Below are 26,916 nucleotides of genomic sequence, written 5' to 3' on the forward strand. Positions count from 1 at the left end.
TTGATAAATATCACACTTTATGTAAGCTTGTGAACACACACACACACACACACACACACACACACACACACACACACACACACACACACACACACAACGAAATAGGGAAAGAAAAACACACACAGGGGCCCAAAAAAGACATGCTAGCACACAAAACGTCACATACATAAATAAAATATATACAGAGAGAGAGAGAGAGACAGACACAGAGACTGAGACAGAGACAGAGACAGAGACAGAGACAGAGAGAGACAGACAGACAGACAGACAGGCACAGACAGACAGACAGACTCAATAATAAAGTAGATGTGTACTGCCGGGCAGTACATACCCCAAGCGAAGTCGTCCATCTGTGTGTACATGATTCTCTCTCTCTCTCTCTCTCTCTCTCTCTCTCTCTCTCTCTCTCTCTCTCTCTCTCTCTCTCTCTCTCTCTCTCTCTCTCTCTCTGTCTTAAAATGTGTCATCGATGACGTGTTTTCATACTTGCTAATGCGGCAGGCTAATCATGACGTCAAATTGAAACTTCTTGAAGTCTCTCAGAAAGGGACATGAAAACCATGTGGGGGTTACTGGTTTGGGCTGAAAAAAAACCCAACTCCACCTAAAATTCAAGCGCCTATGGGGCTGAATTATGCAGCATAAATTGTGAAACATCAGGATATCTCACACTTTCAATTCTGCCATCATGTCAAATCTGACAACAAACCTACCCACAAAATGTCATAAATATCGGTGTAGAATTGAGACTTAACGGTTTTTAACTGCCAAAAATAAGTTTTTTTGACTGGAATAGTTTGTCTTGAAATTCAGTTTGGGACAACGGACCCACCCACTAAATTTCATAAAGATAGGTGAAAATTTAAATGTAACGGTTTTTAACTGCCAAAATTATGTTTTTCTTCTGGAAAAGTATGGAGTGAAAATCAGTTGGGGACAACGAACCTACCCACAAAATTTCATAAATATCGATGAAGAATTGAGATTTAACGGTTTTTAACTGCCAAAAATAAGGTTTTTTGTCTGGAAAAGTATGTCTTAAAATTCAGTTTGGGACAACGGACCCACCCACTAAATTTCATAAAGATAGGTGAAGAATTGAAATTTAACGTTTTTTAACTGCCAAAATTATGTCTTTCTTCTGGAAAAGTATAGAGTGAAAATCAGTTGGGGACAACGAACCTACCCACAAAATTTCATAAATATCGGTGAAGAATTGAAATTTAACGGTTTTTAACTGCCAAAATTATGTTTTTCTTCTGGAAAAGTATGGAGTGAAAATAAGTTGGGGACAACAAACCTACCTTTAAAATTTCATAAGAATCAGTGAAGAAATAGGATTTAACGATTTTTTAACAGCCTTGACACTGAACATTTGATAAATCATTGGTGATGTCATCATAACCCAGTCGTTGTAGTTGTCGTCGTAGTTGTTGGTGTTGTTGTTGTCATGTTCGTTGTCGTGATTGTTGTTGTTCTCGTGTTGTTGTTGTTGTTGTTGTTGTTGTTGTTGTTGTTGTTGTTGTCGTTGTCGTCTCGATGTCATTTGTTGTTGTTGTTGTTATCGTCGTCGTCGTCGTCATCGTCGTCGTTGTCAGAGGTTATTTCTAAAGATTTCATTGATAGTCTTTGTTCTCGTCACCAAGACTTGCTAAGAACAAGCTTGGAACAGCAAGAGTTCCAAGAACAAGATTAGAACAACTCATTACATCATTACCATTACGTCATTTGTATTTAGAACACACTTTAGAAAAAAACTCTTCAGCTACAAACCAGTCACCCTCACATGTCGGAGGTGTTTGTCTAAACCACTTACTGAAATGTTTTGAGGTTTAATGACCATACACATGTTGAACCGGTGAGTGTCTTCCGCTGCTTAATTCGCAAATAACTATTTTATTAAAGTCCGCTTGAAACGCTCAAAGATGAAATTCCATGTTAAAAAGTGACAAAAGTTTCACATTTTCCCGTTGTAACAGCTTCCGATGATATTATATGAAAATTCTGATCCTCTGAGAGGATTCCCCGAAACAAAATCAGTTTGTACGCCTAATTTTAATAGAATTGTCCAAACAGTGTCGCTAATATTGTGCTAAAAGATGAATTCTAGAACAATGTTCACAGACAGACACCACTTGGCAAAAAAATTTTCAGTGCTGGGAGATGAAAAAAAAAACTACCTCGCTACGCGCGGGCTTCGCCCGCGCTCCGCTTGGATAATGTATGCACCTGTGTATTCATGCGTTTGTGTTTCTCTGTGTGTGGTTACTTTACCGATAAAATGACTCTACCTTGCCACAAGCTTTTCATACGTGGAACCTCCCTTCATTGCCGCGGGGTCCCCTGCCTTTTCCCCCTCCCAGCAGGTGTTCCACCAGGCGTCTCGTCTGGTGTCGTCTGTCATATCATCATGACAGAGACACCACTTGTCGACCCTTTGCCCTGCCTTCACGCCCAGACACTGCTCCAACTTCTGCAACTGAGGTCAACACACACGGACTGCAAATAAATGGAGGATATAACAAAGAACGATTTAACACGCGCTGCATAATATGACAGTTAACTATACTTACATACGGAATCATCTGACTTCTGGGCCTAAAAGAAGAGTTTTTCTGGACAAAAGCGCCACAGTGTTTCCGCATGTAATAGAAAGCTGTCTGCCCGTTTTGAGCGACTCGCACTTAAATGACGTCGTTTTCAAATGTACCGCAAATTGACGTCAACGAAGCTACCTCAGTGTTCCGAAAGTGTTGTTCTCGTCAGCAAGGTAAACAAAGTGCGCGTGGAAAAGAGAAACTCAGTATCTGTTGATGGGGAAATTGTTATCCCCTCTTTCCCCTCTCTCTCTCTGTTCTTTAAACATTATCCGCACGTTCTCTCTCTCTCTCTCTCTCTCTCTCTCTCTCTCTCTCTCTCTCTCTCTCTCTCTCTCTCTCTCTCTCTCTCTCTCTCTCTATCTCTCTCTCTCTCTCTCTCTTTTTGTGTGTGTGTGTGTGTGTGTGTGTGTGTGTGTGTGTATCTGTGTGTGTATGTGTGTGTGGGCGCGTGTGTTTGTGTGTGGCTGTGTAGTTGTGTGTGTGCGCGTGCATGCGTGTGTGTATGTGTGCGTTTGTAGAGGAGGGGGGGGAGGGGTATTGCATACTTACATCGTCCATGTTTTGCAGCGCCTCCACTAGACAGCGTCTGGTCGTGTGAGGCAGGAGAATGGCCTGGTGGATTGCAGGCTGGGGTAGGTCCAAGTCACCCAGAACACAACGCTTCACGACATCTCCAGCTTGCTGCAGGTAATCAGCTGCCTTCCGCAATTCTTCTTGAACTGCATGAGGGTCCTCTTCTGTCTGACGTATGATTGCCCCCATCATTACTCCCCGGTTACGATCAATGACCAGCAGATCAACAAAGTCTTCCTCCAGAACTAAGTCTTCTTGCAGAACTAAAGGTTCTGTCTCGTCGCTGTTCATGCTCCTGGCGGCTGCCCCAGTGTAGAGGCTTCGGGAACCAGCGCCGTAAAGGCCACATTTGCCTTGAGTCATTATTATTAAAACTTCTTTCTGACTCTCTGCTTTGTCCTTGATCTTATTCATGCAGCAGTGGACTTTCTTCAGCGCTCTGTCTATGTGTACGACGTCACTGACCTCTGTACGCTTAGTGCTATCACTGTCGATTTGTTGTTGAGTTTTCAGCACGTCGATCAAGTCACCTCCCTGGGTGTGTTGTTTTGTGACGTGCACCGTGTCAACATGGTGCGGGGGAATCATATAGACGTCCCTGTGCAGGTTAGGGAACCAGGCGTTCAGAAACTCCCTCTGGAATCAAAGACCTGACGATGTACTGTCTCCTCAAAATAATGTTTGAACCTGTTCAAGGTCTTTTGAATAACAAAACTGTATCGAGAGCAACACACGTGTTCACTAGCAGTGTTGATAATACTAAGGACTCTCTGGGGAACGCTATACCTACAGCTGTGTGTTATTTCACCCCCGCCCTAACCCCTCACTCTCACCCTTACAGCTGTTTCCTCCTCCCTACCCCACTCACACCCCTACCCCCTCCCGCTCACCATGACAGCTGTGCTTTACGCCTCCGTCTCACAACCCTACCCCCATCCCCCTTATCATCACAGCTGTGTTTTTATCCTCCGTCTCACACCCCTACCCTATTCCTCTCATCATTACAGCTATGTTGTTTTCCTCCGTCTCACATCATCACCCCTATCCTTCTCATCATCACAGCTGTGTTTCATTCTTCCACCTCACACCACTACCCCCATCCCCTTATCATCACAGCTGTGTTTTACCCCTCCGTCTTACACCACTACCCCCATCCCTCTCATCATCACAGCGTGTTGTATTCCTCCGTCTCATACCACTTACCCCATCCCTCTCATCATCACAGCTGTGTTTTAGTCTTCCGTCCAACACCACTACCCCCATCCCTCTCATCATCACAGCTGTGTTTTATCCCTCCGTCTTACACCCCTACCCCCATCTCTTTAATTATCACAGCTGTGTTTTCCTCCTCCGTCTTACACCACTACCCCTGTCCCTCTCATCATCACAGCTGTGTTTTATCCCTGTCTTACACCCCTACCCCCATCCCTCTCATCATTACAGCTGTGTTTTACTTCTCCGTCTCAAACCACTACCCCGATCCCTCTCTTAATAACAGCTGTGTTTTATCCCTCCGTCTGACACCACTACCCCCGTCCCTCTCATCATCACAGCTGTGTTTTACTCCTCCATCTTACACCCCTACCCCATCTCTCTCATCATCACAGCTTTGTTTTACCCTTCCGTCTTACACCCCTACCCCATTACTCTCATCATCACAGCTGTGTTTTACCCCTCCGTCTCACACCCCTACCCCATCACTCTCATCATCACAGCTGTGTTTTACCCCTCCGTCTTACACTCCTACCCCATCCCTCTCATCATCAAAGCTGTGTTTCCCTACGTCGTCTGACACCACTACCCCCATCCCTCTCATCATCAAAGCTGTGTTTTACTCCTCCGTCTGACACCCCTACCCCATCTCTCTCATCATCACAGCTGTGTTTTCCTCCTTCGTCTAACACCGCTACCCCTATCCCTCTCGTTATCACAGCTGTGTTTTACTCCTCCGTCTCACACAACTACCCACATCCCTCTCATCTTCACAGCTGTATTTTAATCCTCCGTCTCACACCACTATCACATCCCTCTCATCATCACAGCTGTGTTTCCCTCCTTCGTCTTACACCCGTACCCCCATCCCTCTCATCATCACAGCTGTGTTTTACTTTTCCGTCTGACACCACTACCCCATGCCTCTTATCATCACAGCTGTGTTTTACTCCTCCGTCTGACACCACTACCCCTGTCCCTCACATCATTACAACCGCTTCCCTCCTCCGTCTCACACCACTACCCCCTTCCCTCTCATCATCAGAGCTGTGTTTACCTTCTCCGTCTTACACCACTACCTCATTCAACTTATTATCAAAGCTGTGATTTACTCCTCCGTCTCTAACCACTATCCCCATCCCTCTTATTATCACAGCTGTGTTTTCCTCCTTCGTCTCACACCACTATCTTCACCCCTCTTATCATCACAGCTGTGTTTTCCTCCTCTGTCTCACACCAATACCCCCATCCCTCTCATCATCACAGCTGTGTTTTACTCCTCCGTCTCACACCACTATATCTCCACCCCTCTTATTATCACAGCTGTGTTTTACTCCTCCGTCTCACACCACTATCTCCACCCCTCTTATTATCACAGCTGTGTTTTACTCCTCCGTCTCACACCACTATCTCCACCCCTCTTATTATCACAGCTGTGTTTTTCTCCTCCGTCTCACACCACTATCTCCATCCCTCTCAAAATCACAGCTATGTTTTACTTCTCCGTCTCACACCCCTACCCAATCCCTCTCATATTGACAGCTGTGTTTTCCTCTTCCGTCTTACACCCCCACCCCCATCCCTATAATCATCTCAGCTGTGTTTTACTCCTCCGTCTCACACAACTACCCCCATCCCTCTCAAAATCACAGCTATGTTTTACTTCTCCGTCTCTAACCCCTACCCCCATCCCTCTCGATATCACAGTTGTGTTTTACCCCTCCGTCTCACACCCGTACCCCCATCCCTATCATCACCACAGCTGTGTTTACCTCCTCCGTCTCACACCCCTACCCCCATCCCTCTTGATATCACAGTTGTGTTTTACCCCTCCATCTCACACCCCTACCCCATCCTTCTCATCATCACGGCTGTGTTTTACCCTTCCGTCTCACACCACTACCCCATCCCTCTCATCATCACAGCTTTTTTTTACCCCTCCGTCACACACCACTACCCCCATCCCTCTCATCATCACAGCTATGTTTTCCTCCCACATCTCACACCCCTACCCCCATCTCTCTCATCGTCACAGCTGTGTTTCATTCTTCCCGCTCACACCACTACCCCCATCCCCCTTATCATCACAGCTGTGTTTTTATCCTTCGTCTCACACCCCTACACTATCCCTCTCATCATGACAGCTGTGTTGTATTCCTCCGTCTCACACCACAACCCCCATCCCTCTCATATTGACAGCTGTGTTATATTCCTCCGTCTAACACACCTACTTATATTCCTCTCATCATCACAGCTGTTTTACTCCTCCGTCTCACACCCCTACCCCCATTCCTCTCATCATCTCAGCTGTGTTTTACTCCGCCGTCTCACACTACTACCCCCATCCCTCTAATCATCTCAGCTGTGTTTTACTCCTCCTTCTCACACCACTACCCCCATCCCTCCCATAATCACAGCTATGTTTTACTTCTCCGTCTCTAACCCCTACCCCCATCCATCTTGATATCACAGCTGTGTTTTACTGTTCCGTCCAACACCACTACCACCATCCCTCTCATCATCACAGCTATGTTTTTCTTCTCCGTCTCACACCCTTAACCCATCTCTCTCATCATCACAGCTGTATTTTCCTCCTCCGTCTTACACCACTACCCTCATCTCTCTTATCATCACAGCTGTATTTTCCTCCTCCGTCTTACACCACTACCCCCATCCCTCTCATCATCACAGCTGTGTTTTTCTCCTCAATTTGACACCCCTACCCCATTACTCTCATCATCACAACTGTATTTTACTTAAACGTCTTTAACCCTTACCCCCATCCCGCTGATCATTACAGCTGTGTTTTACTCCTCCGTCTCACACCACTTCCCCCATCCCTCTCAAAATCACAGCTGTGTTTTACTTCTCCGTCTTACACCCCCACCCCCATCCGTCTAATCATCTCAGCTGTGTTTTACTCCTCCGTCTCACACAACTACCCCCATCCCTATCAAAATCCCAGCTATGTTTTACCCCTCCGTCTCACACCAGTACCCCCATCCCTATCATCACCACAGCTGTGTTTACCTCCTCCGTCTCACACCCCTACCCCGTCCTTCTCATCATCACAGCTGTGTTTTACCCTTCCGTCTCACACCACTACCCCCATCCCTCTCATCATCACAGCTATGTTTTCCTCCCACATCTCACACCCCTACCCCCATCCCTCTCATCGTCACAGCTGTGTTTTATTCTTCCAGCTCACACCACTTCCCCCATCCCCCTTATCATCACAGCTGTGTTATATTCCTCCGTCTAACACACCTACCCATATTCCTCTCATCATCACAGCTGTTTTACTCCTCCATCTCACACCCCTACCCCCATTCCTCTCATCATCTCAGCTGTGTTTTACTCCGCCGTCTCACACCACTACCCCCATCCCTCTAATCATCTCAGCTGTGTTTTACTCCTCCTTCTCACACCACTACCCCCATCCCTCCCATAATCACAGCTATGTTTTACTTCTCCATCTCTAACCCCTACCCCCATCCATCTAAATATCACAGCTGTGTTTTACTTTTCCGTGCAACACCACTACCCCCATCATCACAGCTATGTTTTTCTTCTCCGTCTCACACCCTTAACCCATCTCTCTCATCATCACAGCTGTATTTTCCTCCTCCGTCTTACACCACTACCCCCATCCCTCTCATCATCACAGCTATGTTTTTCTCCTCAGTTTGACACCCCTACCCCATTACTCTCATCATCACAGCTGTATTTTACTTATACGTCTTTAACCATTACCCCCATCCCGCTGATCATTACAGCTGTGTTTTAGCCCTCCGTCTTTCACCCCTACCCCATCTCTCTCATCATCACAGCTGTGTTTCCCTACGTCGTCTGACACCACTGCCCCTATCCCTCTCATCATCAAAGCTGTGTTTTACTCCTCCGTCTAATACCCCTACCCCATCTCTCTCATCATCACAGCTGTGTTTTCCTCCTTCGTCTTACACACCTCTACCCCTATCCCTCTCGTTATCACAGCTGTGTTTTACTCCTCCGTCTCACACCACTACCCCCATACCTCTCATCATCACAGCTGTGTTTTACCTCTCCGTCTCACACCACTACCGCCATCCTTCTCATTATAACAGCTATGTTTTACTCCTTCGTCTCACACAACTACCCCCATCCCTTTCATCATCAAAGCTGTGTTTTACTCCTCCGTCTGACACCCCTACCCCATCTCTCTCATCATCACAACTGTGTTTTCCTCCTTCGTCTAACACCGCTACCCCTATCCCTCTCGTTATCGCAGCTGTGTTTTACTCCTCCGCCTCACACAACTACCCCCATCCCTCTCATCATCACAGCTGTATTTTACTCCTCTGTCTCACACCACTATCTCCATCCCTCTTATTATCACAGCTGTGTTTTCCTCCTCCGTTTCACACCACTATCTCCACCCCTCTAATTATCACAGCTGTGTTTTCCTCCTCCGTCTCACACCACTACCCCATCCCTCTCATCATCACAGCTGTGTTTTACTCCTCCGTCTGACACCACTGCCCCATGCCTCTTATCATCACAGCTGTGTTTTACCCTTCCGTCTGACATCACTACCCCTGTCCCTCACATCATAACAGCCGCTTCCCTCCACCGTCTCACACCACTACCCCCTTCCCTCTCATCATCAGAGCTGTGTTTACCTTCTCCGTCTTACACCACTACCTCATTCAACTTATTATCAAAGCTGTGATTTACTCCTCCGTCTCTAACCACTATCTTCATCCCTCTTATTATCACAGCTGTGTTTTCCTCTTCTGTCTCACACCACTATCTCTATCCCTCTTATTATCACAGCTGTGTTTTCCTCCTCCGTCTGACACCACTATCTCCACCCCTCTTATTATTACAGCTGTGTTTTCCTCCTCCGTCTCACACCACTATCTCCACCCCTCTCATTATCACAGCTGTGTTTTACTCCTCCGTCTCACACCACTATCACATCCCTCTCATCATCACAGCTGTGTTTTACCCATCCGTCTCACACCACTACCCCCATCCATCTCAAAATCACAGCTGTGTTGTATTCCTCCGTCTCACACCACTACCCCCATCCCTCTCATCATCACAGCTGTGTTTTACTTCTCTGTCTCTAACCCCTACCCCCATCCCTCTCATCATCACAGCTGTGTTTTACTTCTCCGTCTCTAACCCCTACCCCCATCCCTCTCATCATCTCAGCTGTGTTTTCCTCCTACATCTCACACCCCTACCCCCATCCCTCTCATCATCACAGCTGTGTTGTATTACTCCGTCTCACACCACTACCCCAATCCCTCTCATATTGACAGCTGTGCTTTACTCCTCTGTCTTACACCACTACCCCCATCCCTCTCATCATCACAGCTGTGTTTTGCTTCTCCGTCTCTAACCCCTACCCCATCCCTCTCATCATCAGAGTTGTGTTTTCCTCCCACATCTCACACCCCTACCCCCATCCCTCTCATCGTCACAGCTGTGTTTCATTCTTCCAGCTCACACCACTACCCTCATCCCTACTTATCATCACAGCTGTGTTTTTATCATTCGTCTCACCCCCCTACACTATCCCTCACATCATGACAGCTGTGTTGTATTCCTCCGTCTCACACCACAACCCCCATCCCTCTCATATTGACAGCTGTGTTATATTCCTCCGTCTAACACACCTACCCATATTTCTCTCATCATCACAGCTGTTTTACTCCTCCGTCTCACACACCTACCCCCATTCCTCTCATCATCTCAGCTGTGTTTTACTCCGCCGTCTCACACCACTACCCCGATCCCTCTAATCATCTCAGCTGTGTTTTACTCCTCCTTCTCACACCACTACCCCCATCCCTCCCATAATCACAGCTATGTTTTACTTCTCCGTCTCTAACCCCTACCCCCATCCATCTTGATATCACAGCTGTGTTTTACCAACACCACTACCCCCATCATCACAGCTATGTTTTTCTTCTCCGTCTCACACCCTTAACCCATCTCTCTCATCATCACAGCTGTATTTTCCTCCTCCGTCTTACACCACTACCCCCATCTCTCTCATCATAACAGCTGTATTTTCCTCCTCCGTCTTACACCACTACCCCCATCCCTCTCGTTATCACAGCTGTGTTTTACTCCTCCGTCTCATACCACTACCCCCATACCTTTCATCATCACAGCTGTATTTTACTCCTCCGTCTCACACCACTACCCCCATCCCTCTCATCATCACAGCTATGTTTTTCTCCTCAGTTTGACACCCCTACCCCATTACTCTCATCATCACAACTGTATTTTACTTTTTCATGTACGTCTTTAACCATTACCCCCATCCCGCTGATCATTACAGCTGTGTTTTACTCCTCCGTCTCACACCACTACCCCCATCCCTCTCATCATCACAGCTGTGTTTTACTCCTCCGTCTCACACCACTACCCCCATCCCTCTCAAAATCACAGCTTTGTTTTACTTCTCCGTCTTACACCCCCACCCCCATCCCTCTAATCATCTCAGCTGTGTTTTACTCCTCCGTCTCACACAACTACCCCCATCCCTCTCAAAATCACAGCTATGTTTTACTTCTCCGTCTCTAACCCCTACCCCCATCCCTCTCGATATCAGAGTTGTGTTTTACCCCTCCGTCTCACACCCGTACCCCCATCCCTATCATCACCAAAGCTGTGTTTACCTCCTCCGTCTCACACTCCTACCCCATCCTTCTCATCATCACAACTGTGTTTTACCCTTCCGTCTCACACCAATACACCATCCCTCTCATCATCACAGCTGTGTTTTACCCCTCCGTCACACACCACTACCCCCATCCCTCTCATCATCACAGCTATGTTTTCCTCCCACATCTCACACCCCTACCCCCATCCCTCTCATCGTCACAGCTGTGTTTCATTCTTCCAGCTCACACCACTACCCTATCCCCCTTATCATCATAGCTGTGTTTTTATCCTTCGTCTCACACCCCTACACTATCCCTCTCATCATGACAGCTGTTTTGTATTCCTCCGTCTCACACCACAACCCCCATCCCTCTCATATTGACAGCTGTGTTATATTCCTCCGTCTAACACACCTACCCATATTCCTCTCATCATCACAGCTATGTTTTTCTCCTCCGTTTCACACCCCTACCCCCATTCCTCTAATCATCTCAGCTGTGTTTTACTCCGCCGTCTCACACCACTACCCCCATCCCTCTAATCATCACAGCTGTGTTTTACCCCTCCGTCTCACACAGCTACCCCCATCCCTCCCATAATCACAGCTATGTTTTACTTCTCCATCTCTAACCCCTACCCCCATCCATCTAAATATCACAGCTGTGTTTTACTGTTCCGTCCAACACCACTACCACCATCCCTCTCATCATCACAGCTATGTTTTTCTTCTCCGTCTCACACCCTTAACTCATCTCTCTCATCATCACAGCTGTATTTTCCTCCTCCGTCTTACACCACTACCCCCATCTCTCTAATCATCACAGCTGTATTTTCCTCTTCCGTCTTACACCACTACCCCAATCCCTCTCATCATCACAGCTATGTTTTTCTTCTCAGTTTGGCACCCCTACCCCATTACTCTCATCATCACAGCTGTATTTTATGTATACGTCTTTAACCATTACCCCCATCCCGCTGATCATTACAGCTGTGTTTTAGCCCTCCGTCTTACACCCCTACCCCATCCCTCTCATCATCACAGCTATGTTTGCCTACGTCGTCTGACACCACTGCCCCTATCCCTCTCATCATCAAAGCTGTGTTTTACTCCTCCGTCTGACACCCCCACCCAATCTCTCTCATCATCACAGCTGTGTGTTCCTCCTTCGTCTGACACCGCTACCCCTATCCCTCTCATTATCAAAGCTGTGTTTTACTCCTCCGTCTTACACCACTGTCTCCATCCATCTCATCATCAAAGCTCTGTTTTCCTCCTTCGTCTCACACCACTACTCCCATGCCTCTCATCATCAAAGCTGTGTTTTACTCCTCCGTCTGACACCCCTACCCCATCTCTCTCATTATCACAGCTGTGTTTTCCTCCTTCGTCTAACACCGCTACCCCTATCCCTCTCGTTATCACAGCTGTGTTTTACTCCTCCGTCTCACACAACTACCCCCATCCCTCTCATCATCACAGCTGTATTTTACTCCTCCGTCTCACACCACTATCTCCATCCCTCTTATTATTACAGCTGTGCTTTCCTCCTCCGTCTCACACCACTATCTCCACCCCTCTAATTATCACAGCTGTGTTTTCCTCCTCCGTCTCACACCACTACCACATCCCTCTCATCATCAATGCTGTGTTTTCCTCCTTCGTCTTACACTCGTACCCCCATCCCTCTCATCATTACAGCTGTGTTTTACTCCTTCGTCTGACACCACTACCCCATGCCTCTTATCATCACAGCTGTGTTTTACTCCTCCGTCTGACATCACTACCCCTGTTCCTCACATCATAACAGCTGCTTCCCTCCACCGTCTCACACCACTACCCCCTTCGCTCTCATCATCAGAGCTGTGTTTACCTTCTCCGTCTTACACCACTACCTCGTTCAACTTATTATCAAAGCTATGATTTACTCCTCCGTCTCACACCACTATCTCTATCCCTCTTATTATCACAGCTGTGTTTTCCTCTTCCGTCTCACACCACTATCTCCACCCCTCTTATTATTACAGCTGTGTTTTCCTCCTCCGTCTCTAACCACTATCTCCACCCCTCTTATCATCACAGCTGTGTTTTCCTCCTCCGTCTCACACCACTATCTCCACCCCTCTTATTATCACAGCTGTGTTTTACTCCTCCGTCTCACACCCCTACCCCCATCCCTCTCATCATCACAGCTGTGTTTTACTCCTCCATCTTACACCACTACCCCATCCCTCTCATATTGACAGCTGTGTTTTCCTCCTCCGTCTTACACCACTACCCCCATCCCTCTCATCATGACAGCTGTGTTTTACTTCTCCGTCTCTAACCCCTACCCCCATCCCTCTCGATATCACAGCTGTGTTTTACTTCTCCGTCTAACACCCCTACCCCATTACTCTCATTATCACAGCTGTGTTTTACTTATACGTCTTTAACCATTACCCCCATCACTCTGATCATTACAGCTGTGTTTTACTCTTCCGTCTAACACCACCTCCTCCATCCCTCTCATCCTCACAGCTGTATTTCATTCTTCCAGCTCACACCACTACCTCCATCCCCCTTATTATCACAGCTGTGTTTTTATCCTTCGTCTCAAACACCTACACTATCCCTCACATCATGACAGCTGTGTTGTATTCCTCCGTCTCACACCACAACCCCCATCCCTCTCATATTGACAGCTGTGCTATATTCCTCCGTCTAACACACCTACCCATATTCCTCTCATCATCACTGTTGTTTTACTCCTCCGTCTCACACCCCTACCCCCATTCCTCTCATCATCTCAGCTGTGTTTTACTCCGCCGTCTCACACTACTACCCCCATCCCTCTAATCATCTCAGCTGTGTTTTACTCCTCCTTCTCACACCACTACCCCCATCCCTCCCATAATCACAGCTATGTTTTACTTCTCAGTCTCTAACCCCTACCCCCATCCATCTTGATATCACAGCTGTGTTTTACTTTTCCGTCCAACACCACTACCCCCATCATCACAGCTATGTTTTTCTTCTCCGTCTCACACCCTTAACCCATCTCTCTCATCATCACAGCTGTATTTTCCTCCTCCGTCTTACACCACTACCCTCATCTCTCTTATCATCACAGCTGTATTTTCCTCCTCCGTCTTACACCACTACCCCCATCCCTCTCATCATCACAGCTATGTTTTTCTCCTCAGTTTGACACCCCTACCTCATTACTCTCATCATCACAACTGTATTTTACTTAAACGTCTTTAACCATTACCCCCATCCCGCTGATCATTACAGCTGTGTTTTACTCCTCTGTCTCACACAACTACCCCCATCCCTCTCAAAATCACAGCTATGTTTTACTTCTCCGTCTCTAACCCCTACCCCCATCCCTCTCGATATCACAGCTGTATTTTACTTAAACGTCTTTAACCATTACCCCCATCCCGCTGATCATCACAGCTGTGTTTTACTCCTCTGTCTCACACCACTACCCCCATCCTCTAATCATCTCAGCTGTGTTTTACTCCTCCGTCTCACACCACTACCCCCATCCCTCTCAAAATCACAGCTTTGTTTTACTTCTCCGTCTTACACCCCCTCCCCCATCCCTCTAATCATCTCAGCTGTGTTTTACTCCTCCTTCTCACACAACTACCCCCATCCCTCTAATCATCTCAGCTGTGTTTTACTCCTCCGTCTCACACAACTACCCCCATCCCTATCAAAATCACAGCTATGTTTTACCCCTCCGTCTCACACCCGTACCCCCATCCCTCTCATCACCACAGCTGTGTTTACCTCCTCCGTCTCACACCCCTACCCCGTCCTTCTCATCATCACAGCTGTGTTTTACCCTTCCGTCTCACACCACTACCCCCATCCCTCTCATCATCACAGCTATGTTTTCCTCCCACATCTCACACCCCTACCCCCATCCCTCTCATCGTCACAGCTGTGTTTTATTCTTCCAGCTCACACCACTACCCCCATCCCCTTATCATCACAGCTGTGTTATATTCCTCCGTCTAACACACCTACCCATATTCCTCTCATCATCACAGCTGTTTTACTCCTCCGTCTCACACCCCTACCCCCATTCCTCTCATCATCTCAGCTGTGTTTTACTCCGCCGTCTCACACCACTACCCCCATCCCTCTCATCATCTCAGCTGTGTTTTACTCCTTCTCACACCACTACCACCATCCATCCCATAATCACAGCTATGTTTTACTTCTCAGTCTCTAACCCCTACCCCCATCCATCTTGATATCACAGCTGTGTTTTACTTTTTCGTCCAACACCACTACCCCCATCTCTCTCATCATCATAGCTGTGTTTTTCTCCTCCGTCTAACACCCTTACCCCATCTCTCTCATCATCACAGCTGTATTTTCCTCCTCCGTCTTACACCACTTCCCCATCCCTCTCATCATCACAGCTATGTTTTTCTCCTCAGTTTGACACCCCTACCCCATTACTCTAATCATCACAGCTGTATTTTACTTATACGTCTTTAACCATTACCCCCATCCCGCTGATCATTACAGCTGTGTTTTACTCCTCCGTCTCACACCCCTACCCCATCCCTCTCATCATCACAGCTGTGTTTCCCTACGTCGTCTGACACCACTGCCCCTATCCCTCTCATCATCAAAGCTGTGTTTTACTCCTCCGTCTAATACCCCTACCCCATCTCTCTCATCATCACAGCTGTGTTTTCCTCCTTCGTCTTACACACCGCTACCCCTATCCCTCTCGTTATCACAGCTGTGTTTTACTCCTCCGTCTCACACCACTACTCCCATACCTCTCATCATCACAGCTGTATTTTACTCCTCCGTCTCACACCACTACCGCCATCCCTCTCATCATCACAGCTGTGTTTTCCTCCTTCGTCTCACACCACTACCCCCATCCCTCTCATCATCAAAGCTGTGTTTTACTCCTCCGTCTGACACCCCTACCCCATCTCTCTCATCATCACAACTGTGTTTTGCTCCTTCGTCTAACACCGCTACCCCTATCCCTCTCGTTATCGCAGCTGTGTTTTACTCCTCCGCCTCACACAACTACCCCCATCCCTCTCATCATCACAGCTGTATTTTACTCCTCCGTCTCTAACCACTATCTCCATCCCTCTTATTATCACAGCTGTGTTTTCCTCTTCTGTCTCACACTACTATCTCCACCGCTCTAATTATCACAGCTGTGTTTTCCTCCTCCGTCTCACACCACTACCCCATCCCTCTCATCATCACAGCTGTGTTTTACTCCTCCGTCTGACACCACTACCCCATGTCTCTCATAATCACAGCTGTGTTTTACTCTTCGTCTGACACCACTACCCCTGTCCCTCACATCATAACAGCTGCTTCCCTCCACTGTCTCACACCACTACCCCCTTCCCTCTCATCATCAGAGCTGTGTTTACCTTCTCCGTCTTACACCACTACCTCATTCAACTTATTATCAAAGCTGTGATTTACTCCTCCGTCTCTAACCACTATCTCCATCCCTCTTATTATTACAGCTGTGTTTTCCTCTTCTGTCTCACACCACTATCTCTATCCCTCTTATTATTACAGCTGTGTTTTATTCCTCCGTCTCACACCACTATCTCCACCCCTCTTATTATCACAGCTGTGTTTTCCTCCTCCGTCTCACACCACTATCTCCACCCCTCATATTATCACAGCTGTGTTTTACTCCTCCGTCTCACACCACTACCCCCATCCCTCTCATCATCACAGCTGTGTTTTACTCCTACGTCAGACACCACTATCCCCATCCCTCTCATCATCACAGCTGTGTTTTACTTCTCCGTCTCTAACCCCTACCCCCATCCCTCTCATCATCACAGCTGTGTTTTACTTCTCCGTCTCTAACCCCTACCCCCATTCCTCTCATTATCTCAGCTGCGTTATACTCCTCTGTCTCACACCCCTACCCCCATCCCTCTCATCATCTCAGCTGTGTTTTACTCCTCCGTCTCACACCCCTACCCCAATCCCTCCAATCATCACAGCTGTGTTGTATTCCTCCGTCTCACACCACTACGCCCATCCCTCTCATATTGACAGCTGTGTTTTCCTCCTCCGTCTTACACCACTACCCCCATCCCTCTCATCATCACAGCTGTGTTTTGCTTCTCCGTCTCTAACCCCTACCCCATCCCTCTCATCATCAGAGCTGTGTTTTCCTCCCACATCTCACACCCCTACCCTCATCCCTCTCATCGTCACAGCTGTGTTTCATTCTTCCAGCTCACACCACTACCCCCATCCCCCTTATCATCACAGCGGTGTTTTTATCATTCGTCTCACACCCCTACACTATCCCTCACATCATGACAGCTGTGTTGTATTCCTCCGTCTCACACCACAACCCCCATCCCTCTCATATTGACAGCTGTGTTATATTCCTCCGTCTAACACACCTACCCATATTTCTCTCATCATCACAGCTGTTTTACTCCTCCGTCTCACACCCCTACCCCCATTCCTCTCATCATCTCAGCTGTGTTTTACTCCGCCGTCTCACACCACTACCCCGATCCCTCTAATCATCTCAGCTGTGTTTTACTCCTCCTTCTCACACCACTACCCCCATCCCTCCCATAATCACAGCTATGTTTTACTTCTCCGTCTCTAACCCCTACCCCCATCCATCTTGATATCACAGCTGTGTTTTACCAACACCACTACCCCCATCCCCCTCATCATCACAGCTATGTTTTTCTTCTCCGTCTCACACCCTTAACCCATCTCTCTCATCATCACAGCTCTATTTTCCTCCTCCGTCTTACACCACTACCCCCATCTCTCTCATCATCACAGCTGTATTTTCCTCCTCCGTCTTACACCACTACCACCATCCCTCTCGTTATCACAGCTGTGTTTTACTCCTCCGTCTCATACCACTACCCCCATACCTCTCATCATCACAGCTGTATTTTACTCCTCCGTCTCACACCACTACCCCCATCCCTCTCATTATCACAGCTATGTTTTTCTCCTCAGTTTGACACCCCTACCCCATTACTCTCATCATCACAACTGTATTTTACTTATACATGTACGTCTTTAACCATTACCCCCATCCCGCTGATCATTACAGCTGTGTTTTACTCCTCCGTCTCACACCACTACCCCCATCCCTCTCAACATCACAGCTGTGTTTTACTCCTCCGTCTCACACCACTACCCCCATCCCTCTCAAAATCACAGCTATGTTTTACTTCTCCGTCTTACACCCCCACCCCCATCCCTCTAATCATCTCAGCTGTGTTTTACTCCTCCGTCTCACACAACTACCCCCATCCCTCTCAAAATCACAGCTATGTTTTACTTCTCCGTCTCTAACCCCTACCCCCATCCCTCTCGATATCAGAGTTGTGTTTTACCCCTCCGTCTCACACCCGTACCCCCATCCCTATCATCACCAAAGCTGTGTTTACCTCCTCCGTCTCACACCCCTACCCCATCCTTCTCATCATCACAACTGTGTTTTACCCTTCCGTCTCACACCACTACCCCATCCCTCTCATCATCACAGCTGTGTGTTACCCCTCCGTCACACACCACTACCCCCATCCCTTTCATCATCACAGCTATGTTTTCCTCCCACATCTCACACCCCTACCCCCATCCCTCTCATCATCACAGCTGTGTTTTATTCTTCCAGCTCACACCACTACCCCTATCCCCCTTATCATCACAGCTGTGTTTTTATCCTTCGTCTCACACCCCTACACTATCCCTCTCATCATGACAGCTGTTTTGTATTCCTCCGTCTCACACCACAACCCCCATCCCTCTCATATTGACAGCTGTGTTATATTCCTCCGTCTAACACACCTACCCATATTCCTCTCATCATCACAGCTGTTTTACTCCTTCGTCTCACACCCCTACCCCCATTCCTCCCATCATCTCAGCTGTGTTTTACTCCTCCGTCTCACACCACTACCCCCATCCCTCTAATCATCTCAGCTGTGTTTTACTCCTCCTTCTCACACAGCTACCCCCATCCCTCCCATAATCACAGCTATGTTTTACTTCTCCGTCTCTAACCCCTACCGCCATCCATCTTGATATCACAGCTGTGTTTTACTTTTCCGTCCAACACCACTACCACCATCCCTCTCATCATCACAGCTATGTTTTTCTTCTCCGTCTCACACCCTTAACCCATCTCTCTCATCATCACAGCTGTATTTTCCTCCTCCGTCTTACACCACTACCCCCATCTCTCTAATCATCACAGCTGTATTTTCCTCCTCCGTCTTACACCACTACCCCAATCCCTCTCATCATCACAGCTATGTTTTTCTCCTCAGTTTGACACCCCTACCCCATTACTCTCATCATCACAGCTGTATTTTATTTATACGTCTTTAACCATTACCCCCATCCCGCTGATCATTACAGCTGTGTTTTAGCCCTCCGTCTTTCACCCCTACCCCATCCCTCTCATCATCACAGCTATGTTTGCCTACGTCGTCTGACACCACTGCCCCTATCCCTCTCATCATCAAAGCTGTGTTTTACTCCTCCGTCTGACACCCCCACCCAATCTCTCTCATCATCACAGCTGTGTTTTCCTCCTTCGTCTGACACCGCTACCCCTATCCCTCTCGTTATCACAGCTGTGTTTTACTCCTCCGTCTCACACCACTACCCCCATACCTCTCATCATCACAGCTGTATTTTACTCCTCCGTCTCACACCACTACCCCCATCCATCTCATCATCAAAGCTCTGTTTTCCTCCTTCGTCTCACACCACTACCCCCATGCCTCTCATCATCAAAGCTGTGTTTTACTCCTCCGTCTGACACCCCTACCCCATCTCTCTCATCATCACAGCTGTGTTTTCCTCCTTCATCTAACACCGCTACCCCTAACCCTCTCGTTATCACAGCTGTGTTTTACTCCTCCGTCTCACACAACTACCCCCATCCCTCTCATCATCACAGCTGTATTTTACTCCTCCGTCTCACACAACTATCTCCACCCCTCTTATTATCACAGCTGTGTTTTACTCCTCCGTCTCACACCACTACCCCCATCCCTCTTATTATCACAGCTGTGCTTTCCTCCTCCGTCTTACACCACTATCTCCACCCCTCTAATTATCACAGCTGTGTTTTCCTCCTCCGTCTCACACCACTACCACATCCCTCTCATCATCAATGCTGTGTTTCCCTCCTTCGTCTTACACCCGTACCCCCATCCCTCTCATCATCACCGCTGTGTTTTACTCCTCCGTCTGACACCACTACCCCATGCCTCTTATCATCACAGCTGTGTTTTACTCCTCCGTCTGACATCACTACCCCTGTTCCTCACATCATAACAGCTGCTTCCCTCCACCGTCTCACACCACTATCTCTATCCCTCTTATTATCACAGCTGTGTTTTACTTCTCCGTCTTACACCCCCACCCCCATCCCTCTAATCATCACAGCTGTGCTTTCCTCCTCCGTCTTACACCACTATCTCCACCCCTCTAATTATCACAGCTGTGTTTTCCTCCTCCGTCTCACACCACTACTTCATCCCTCTCATCATCAATGCTGTGTTTCCCTCCTTCGTCTTACACCCGTACCCCCATCCCTCTCATCATCACAGCTGTGTTTTACTCCTCCGTCTGACACCACTACCCCATGCCTCTTATCATCGCAGCTGTGTTTTACTCCCCCGTCTGACATCACTACCACCATCCCTCTCATCATCACCGCTGTGTTTTACTCCTCCGTCTGACACCACTACCCCATGCCTCTTATCATCACAGCTGTGTTTTACTCCTCCGTCTGACATCACTACCCCTGTTCCTCACATCATAACAGCTGCTTCCCTCCATCGTCTCACACCACTACCCCCTTCGCTCTTATCATCACAGCTGTGTTTACCTTCTCCGTATTACACCACTACCCCATTCAACTTATAATCAAAGCTGTGATTTACTCCTCCGTCTCACACCACTATCCCCATCCCTCTAATGATCACAGTTGTGTTTTCCTCTTCCTCTCACACCACTATCTCCACCCCTCTTATTATTACAGCTGTGTTTTCCTCCTCCGTCTCACACCACTATCTCCACCCCTCTTATTATCACAGCTGTGTTTTCCTCCTCCGTCTCACACCACTATCTCCACCCCTCTTATTATCACAGCTGTGTTTTACTCCTCCGTCTCACACCACAACCCCCATCCCTCTCATCATCATAGCTGTGTTATACTCCTCCGTCTTACACCACTACCCCATCCCTCTCATATTGACAGCTGTGTTTTCCTCCTCCGTCTTACACCACTACTCCCATCCCTCTCATCATCACAGCTGTGTTTTACTTCTCCGTCTCTAACCCCTACCCCCATCCCTCTAATCATCACAGCTGTGTTTTACTCCTCCGTCTTACACCACTACCCCATCCCTCTCATATTGACAGCTGTGTTTTCCTCCTCCGTCTTACACCACTAGCCCCATCCCTCTCATCATCACAGCTGTGTTTTACTTCTCCGTCTCTAACCCCTACCCCCATCCCTCTCGATATCACAGCTGTGTTTTACTTCTCCGTCTAACACCCCTACCCCATTACTCTCATTATCACAGCTGTGTTTTACTTATACGTCTTTAACCATTACCCCCATCACGCTGATCATTACAGCTGTGTTTTACTCTTCCGTCTAACACCACCTCCACCATCCCTTTCATCATCACAGCTGTGTTTTTCTCCTCCGTCTCACACCTCTACCCCATCACTCTCATCATCACAGCTATGTTTTTCTCCTCAGTTTGACACCCCTACCCCATTACTCTAATCATCACAGCTGTATTTTACTTATACGTCTTTAACCATTACCCCCATCCCGCTGATCATTACAGCTGTGTTTTAGCCCTCCGTCTTACACCCCTACCCCATCCCTCTCATCATCACAGCTGTGTTTCCCCAAGTCGTCTGACACCACTGCCCCTATCCCTCTCATCATCAAAGCTGTGTTTTACTCCTCCGTCTAGTACCCCTACCCCATCTCTCTCATCATCACAGCTATGTTTTCCTCCTTCGTCTTACACACCGCTACCCCTATCCCTCTCGTTATCACAGCTGTGTTTTACTCCTCCGTCTCACACCACTACTCCCATACCTCTCATCATCACAGCTGTATTTTACTCCTCCGTCTCACACCACTACCGCCATCCCTCTCATCATCACAGCTGTGTTTTCCTCCTTCGTCTCACACCACTACCCCCATCCCTCTCATCATCAAAGCTGTGTTTTACTCCTCCGTCTGACACCCCTACCCCATCTCTCTCATCATCACAACTGTGTTTTGCTCCTTCGTCTAACACCGCTACCCCTATCCCTCTCGTTATCACAGCTGTGTTTTACTCCTCCGTCTCACACAACTACCCCCATCCCTCTCATCATCACAGCTGTATTTTACTCCTCCGTCTCACACCACTATCTCCATCCCTCTTATTATTACAGCTGTGTTTTCCTACTCCGTTTCACACCACTATCTCCACCCCTCTAATTATCACAGCTGTGTTTTCCTCCTCCGTCTCACACCACTACCCCTATCCCTCTCATCATCACAGCTGTGTTTTACTCCTCCGTCTGACATCACTACCACATCCCTCTTATCATCACAGCTGTGTTTTACTCCTCCGTCTGACATCACTACCCCTGTCCCTCACATCATAACAGCCGCTTCCCTCCTCCGTCTCACACCACTACCCCCTTCCCTCTCATCATCAGAGCTGTGTTTACCTTCTCTGTCTTATACCACTACCTCATTCAACTTATTATCAAAGCTGTGATTTACTCCTCCGTCTCTAACCACTATCTCCATCCCTCTTATTATCACAGCTGTGTTTTCCTCTTCTGTCTCACACTACTATCTCCACCGCTCTTATTATTACAGCTGTGTTTTATTCCTCCGTCTCACACCACTATCTCTATCCCTCTTATTATCACAGCTGTGTTTTCCTCCTCCGTCTCACACCACTATCTCCACCCCTCTTATTATCACAGCTGTGTTTTCCTCCTCCGTCTCACACCACTACCCCCATCCCTCTCATCATCACAGTTATGTTTTTCTCCTACGTCACACACCCCTATCCCCATCCCTCTCATCATCACAGCTGTGTTTTACTTCTCCGTCTCTAACCCCTACCCCCATCCCTCTCATCATCACAGCTGTGTTTTACTTCTCCGTCTCTAACCCCTACCCCCATCCCTCTCATTATCTCAGCTGTGTTTTACTCCTCCGTCTCACACCCCTACCCCCATCCCTCTCATCATCTCAGCTGTGTTTTTCTCCTCCGTCTTACACCCCTACCCCATCCCTCTAATCATCACAGCTGTGTTGTATTACTCTGTCTCACACCACTACCCCAATCCCTCTCATATTGACAGCTGTGTTTTCCTCCTCCGTCTAACACCACTACTCACATCCCTCTGATCATCACAGCTATGTTTTTCTCCTCCGTCTTACACCCCTACCCCATCCCTCTCATCATCAGAGCTGTGTTTTCCTCCCACATCTCACACCCCTACCCTCATCCCTCTCATCGTCACAGCTGTGTTTCATTCTTCCAGCTCACACCACTACCCCCATCCCCCTTATCATCACAGCTGTGTTTTTATCATTCGTCTCACACCCCTACACTATCCCTCACATCATGACAGCTGTGTTGTATTCCTCCGTCTCACACCACAACCCCCATCCCTCTCATATTGACAGCTGTGTACAGAGAAGGTACAGCACAAGGCAGCCAGATTCATCTGCAAAGACTACAGATCCAGAGAACCTGGCTGCATCACAGCAATGCTACAGCGACTAAACCTACCCACACTTGCAGATCGGCGCAAACAACTCCGCCTGACAATGCTATATAAAATAACGGGAGGACAAGTACCAGCCATACCCCCAGAAAGTTTCCTCACCCCCGCAGATAAGACCAAGCGGAAAATTACATCAACAAAGTTTCACGGGTGCACATCAGAAAACCCCGTTGAGAAGCGAGTCTACAACAACTCGAGACCCTTCAAAATTCCGGATAGCCGATCTGAACCGTATAGAAACTCTTTTTTTGTCAGGACGCCGGCTGAATGGAACCGCCTACAAGACTCCGTGGTACATTCAGCAACTGCCAACACATTTACATCAGGTGTTGGCAGGGCCCCACCACCATAGGCGCACCGCCAGGTGTTTTTATCCTGCTTTTAAACACTGCCCAAATTCCAGCAGTTGACACCACCAACCTGGAAGGGCATGCATGTATAGAAAGTTTTTAAACTCCGTCACGCTGCGCTCTCTCGCCCATTGCGACGACAGCCATTATTGGCTACTGCAATGTACTACATCCAGATCCAGATCCAGATCCTCCGTCTAACACACCTACCCATATTTCTCTCATCATCACAGCTGTTTTACTCCCCCGTCTCACACCCCTACCCCCATTCCTCTCATCATCTCAGCTGTGTTTTACTCCGCCGTCTCACACCACTACCCCGATCCCTCTAATCATCTCAGCTGTGTTTTACTCCTCCTTCTCACACCACTACCCCCATCCCTCCCATAATCACAGCTATGTTTTACTTCTCCGTCTCTAACCCCTACCCCCATCCATCTTGATATCACAGCTGTGTTTTACCAACACCACTACCCCCATCCCCCTCATCATCACAGCTATGTTTTTCTTCTCCGTCTCACACCCTTAACCCATCTCTCTCATCATCACAGCTCTATTTTCCTCCTCCGTCTTACACCACTACCCCCATCTCTCTCATCATCACAGCTGTATTTTCCTCCTCCGTCTTACACCACTACCACCATCCCTCTCGTTATCACAGCTGTGTTTTACTCCTCCGTCTCATACCACTACCCCCATACCTCTCATCATCACAGCTGTATTTTACTCCTCCGTCTCACACCACTACCCCCATCCCTCTCATTATCACAGCTATGTTTTTCTCCTCAGTTTGACACCCCTACCCCATTACTCTCATCATCACAACTGTATTTTACTTATACATGTACGTCTTTAACCATTACCCCCATCCCGCTGATCATTACAGCTGTGTTTTACTCCTCCGTCTCACACCACTACCCCCATCCCTCTCATCATCACAGCTGTGTTTTACTCCTCCGTCTCACACCACTACCCCCATCCCTCTCAAAATCACAGCTATGTTTTACTTCTCCGTCTTACACCCCCACCCCCATCCCTCTAATCATCTCAGCTGTGTTTTACTCCTCCGTCTCACACAACTACCCCCATCCCTCTCAAAATCACAGCTATGTTTTACTTCTCCGTCTCTAACCCCTACCCCCATCCCTCTCGATATCAGAGTTGTGTTTTACCCCTCCGTCTCACACCCGTACCCCCATCCCTATCATCACCAAAGCTGTGTTTACCTCCTCCGTCTCACACCCCTACCCCATCCTTCTCATCATCACAACTGTGTTTTACCCTTCCGTCTCACACCACTACCCCATCCCTCTCATCATCACAGCTGTGTGTTACCCCTCCGTCACACACCACTACCCCCATCCCTTTCATCATCACAGCTATGTTTTCCTCCCACATCTCACACCCCTTCCCCACATCCCTCTCATCATCACAGCTGTGTTTTATTCTTCCAGATCACACCCCTACCCCTATCCCCCTTATCATCACAGCTGTGTTTTTATCCTTCGTCTCACACCCCTACACTATCCCTCTCATCATGACAGCTGTTTTGTATTCCTCCGTCTCACACCACAACCCCCATCCCTCTCATATTGACAGCTGTGTTATATTCCTCCGTCTAACACACCTACCCATATTCCTCTCATCATCACAGCTGTTTTACTCCTCCGTCTCACACCCCTACCCCCATTCCTCCCATCATCTCAGCTGTGTTTTACTCCGCCGTCTCACACCACTACCCCCATCCCTCTAATCATCTCAGCTGTGTTTTACTCCTCCTTCTCACACCACTACCCCCATCCCTCCCATAATCACAGCTATGTTTTACTTCTCCGTCTCTAACCCCTACCGCCATCCATCTTGATATCACAGCTGTGTTTTACTTTTCCGTCCAACACCACTACCACCATCCCTCTCATCATCACAGCTATGTTTTTCTTCTCCGTCTCACACCCTTAACTCATCTCTCTCATCATCACAGCTGTATTTTCCTCCTCCGTCTTACACCACTACCCCCATCTCTCTAATCATCACAGCTGTATTTTCCTCCTCCGTCTTACACCACTACCCCCATCCCTCTCATCATCACAGCTGTGTTTTTCTCCTCAATTTGACACCCCTACCCCATTACTCTCATCATCACAGCTGTATTTTATTTATACGTCTTTAACCATTACCCCCATCCCGCTGATCATTACAGCTGTGTTTTAGCCCTCCGTCTTACACCCCTACCCCATCCCTCTCATCATCACAGCTATGTTTGCCTACGTCGTCTGACACCACTGCCCCTATCCCTCTCATCATCAAAGCTGTGTTTTACTCCTCCGTCTGACACCCCCACCCAATCTCTCTCATCATCACAGCTGTGTTTTCCTCCTTCGTCTGACACCGCTACCCCTATCCCTCTCGGTATCACAGCTGTGTTTTACTCCTCCGTCTCACACCACTACTCCCATACCTCTCATCATCACAGCTGTATTTTACTCCTCCGTCTCACACCACTACCCCCATCCCTCTCATCATCACAGCTGTGTTTTCCTCCTTCGTCTCACACCACTACCCCCATGCCTCTCATCATCAAAGCTGTGTTTTACTCCTCCGTCTGACACCCCTACCCCATCTCTCTCATCATCACAGCTGTGTTTTCCTCCTTCATCTAACACCGCTACCCCTATCCCTCTCGTTATCA

At 48.0% G+C, this 26,916-nt stretch overlaps 1 protein-coding gene across 3 annotated transcripts in view; it reads right to left on the reverse strand.

The window, feature by feature from the left end:
- Nucleotides 1-26,916, reverse strand: part of LOC138950247 (uncharacterized) — a 796,434-nt gene that overhangs the window by 642,322 nt on the left and 127,196 nt on the right. The window contains exons 7-8 of one of the 3 annotated variants that reach the window (XM_070321979.1): nucleotides 3,150-3,809; nucleotides 2,292-2,479 (exon numbers count right to left, since the gene is read on the reverse strand). The exons of the other annotated variants lie outside the window; for them this stretch is intronic. Coding sequence (XP_070178080.1) covers nucleotides 2,292-2,479; nucleotides 3,150-3,809 — 848 coding nt within the window. The remainder of the gene's footprint in view (nucleotides 1-2,291; nucleotides 2,480-3,149; nucleotides 3,810-26,916) is intronic. 3 annotated transcript variants of the gene reach the window in all.

This window comes from Littorina saxatilis, linkage group LG16 (genome assembly GCF_037325665.1).
Source record: "Littorina saxatilis isolate snail1 linkage group LG16, US_GU_Lsax_2.0, whole genome shotgun sequence".
NCBI classification, from domain to species: Eukaryota; Metazoa; Mollusca; class Gastropoda; order Littorinimorpha; family Littorinidae; genus Littorina; species Littorina saxatilis.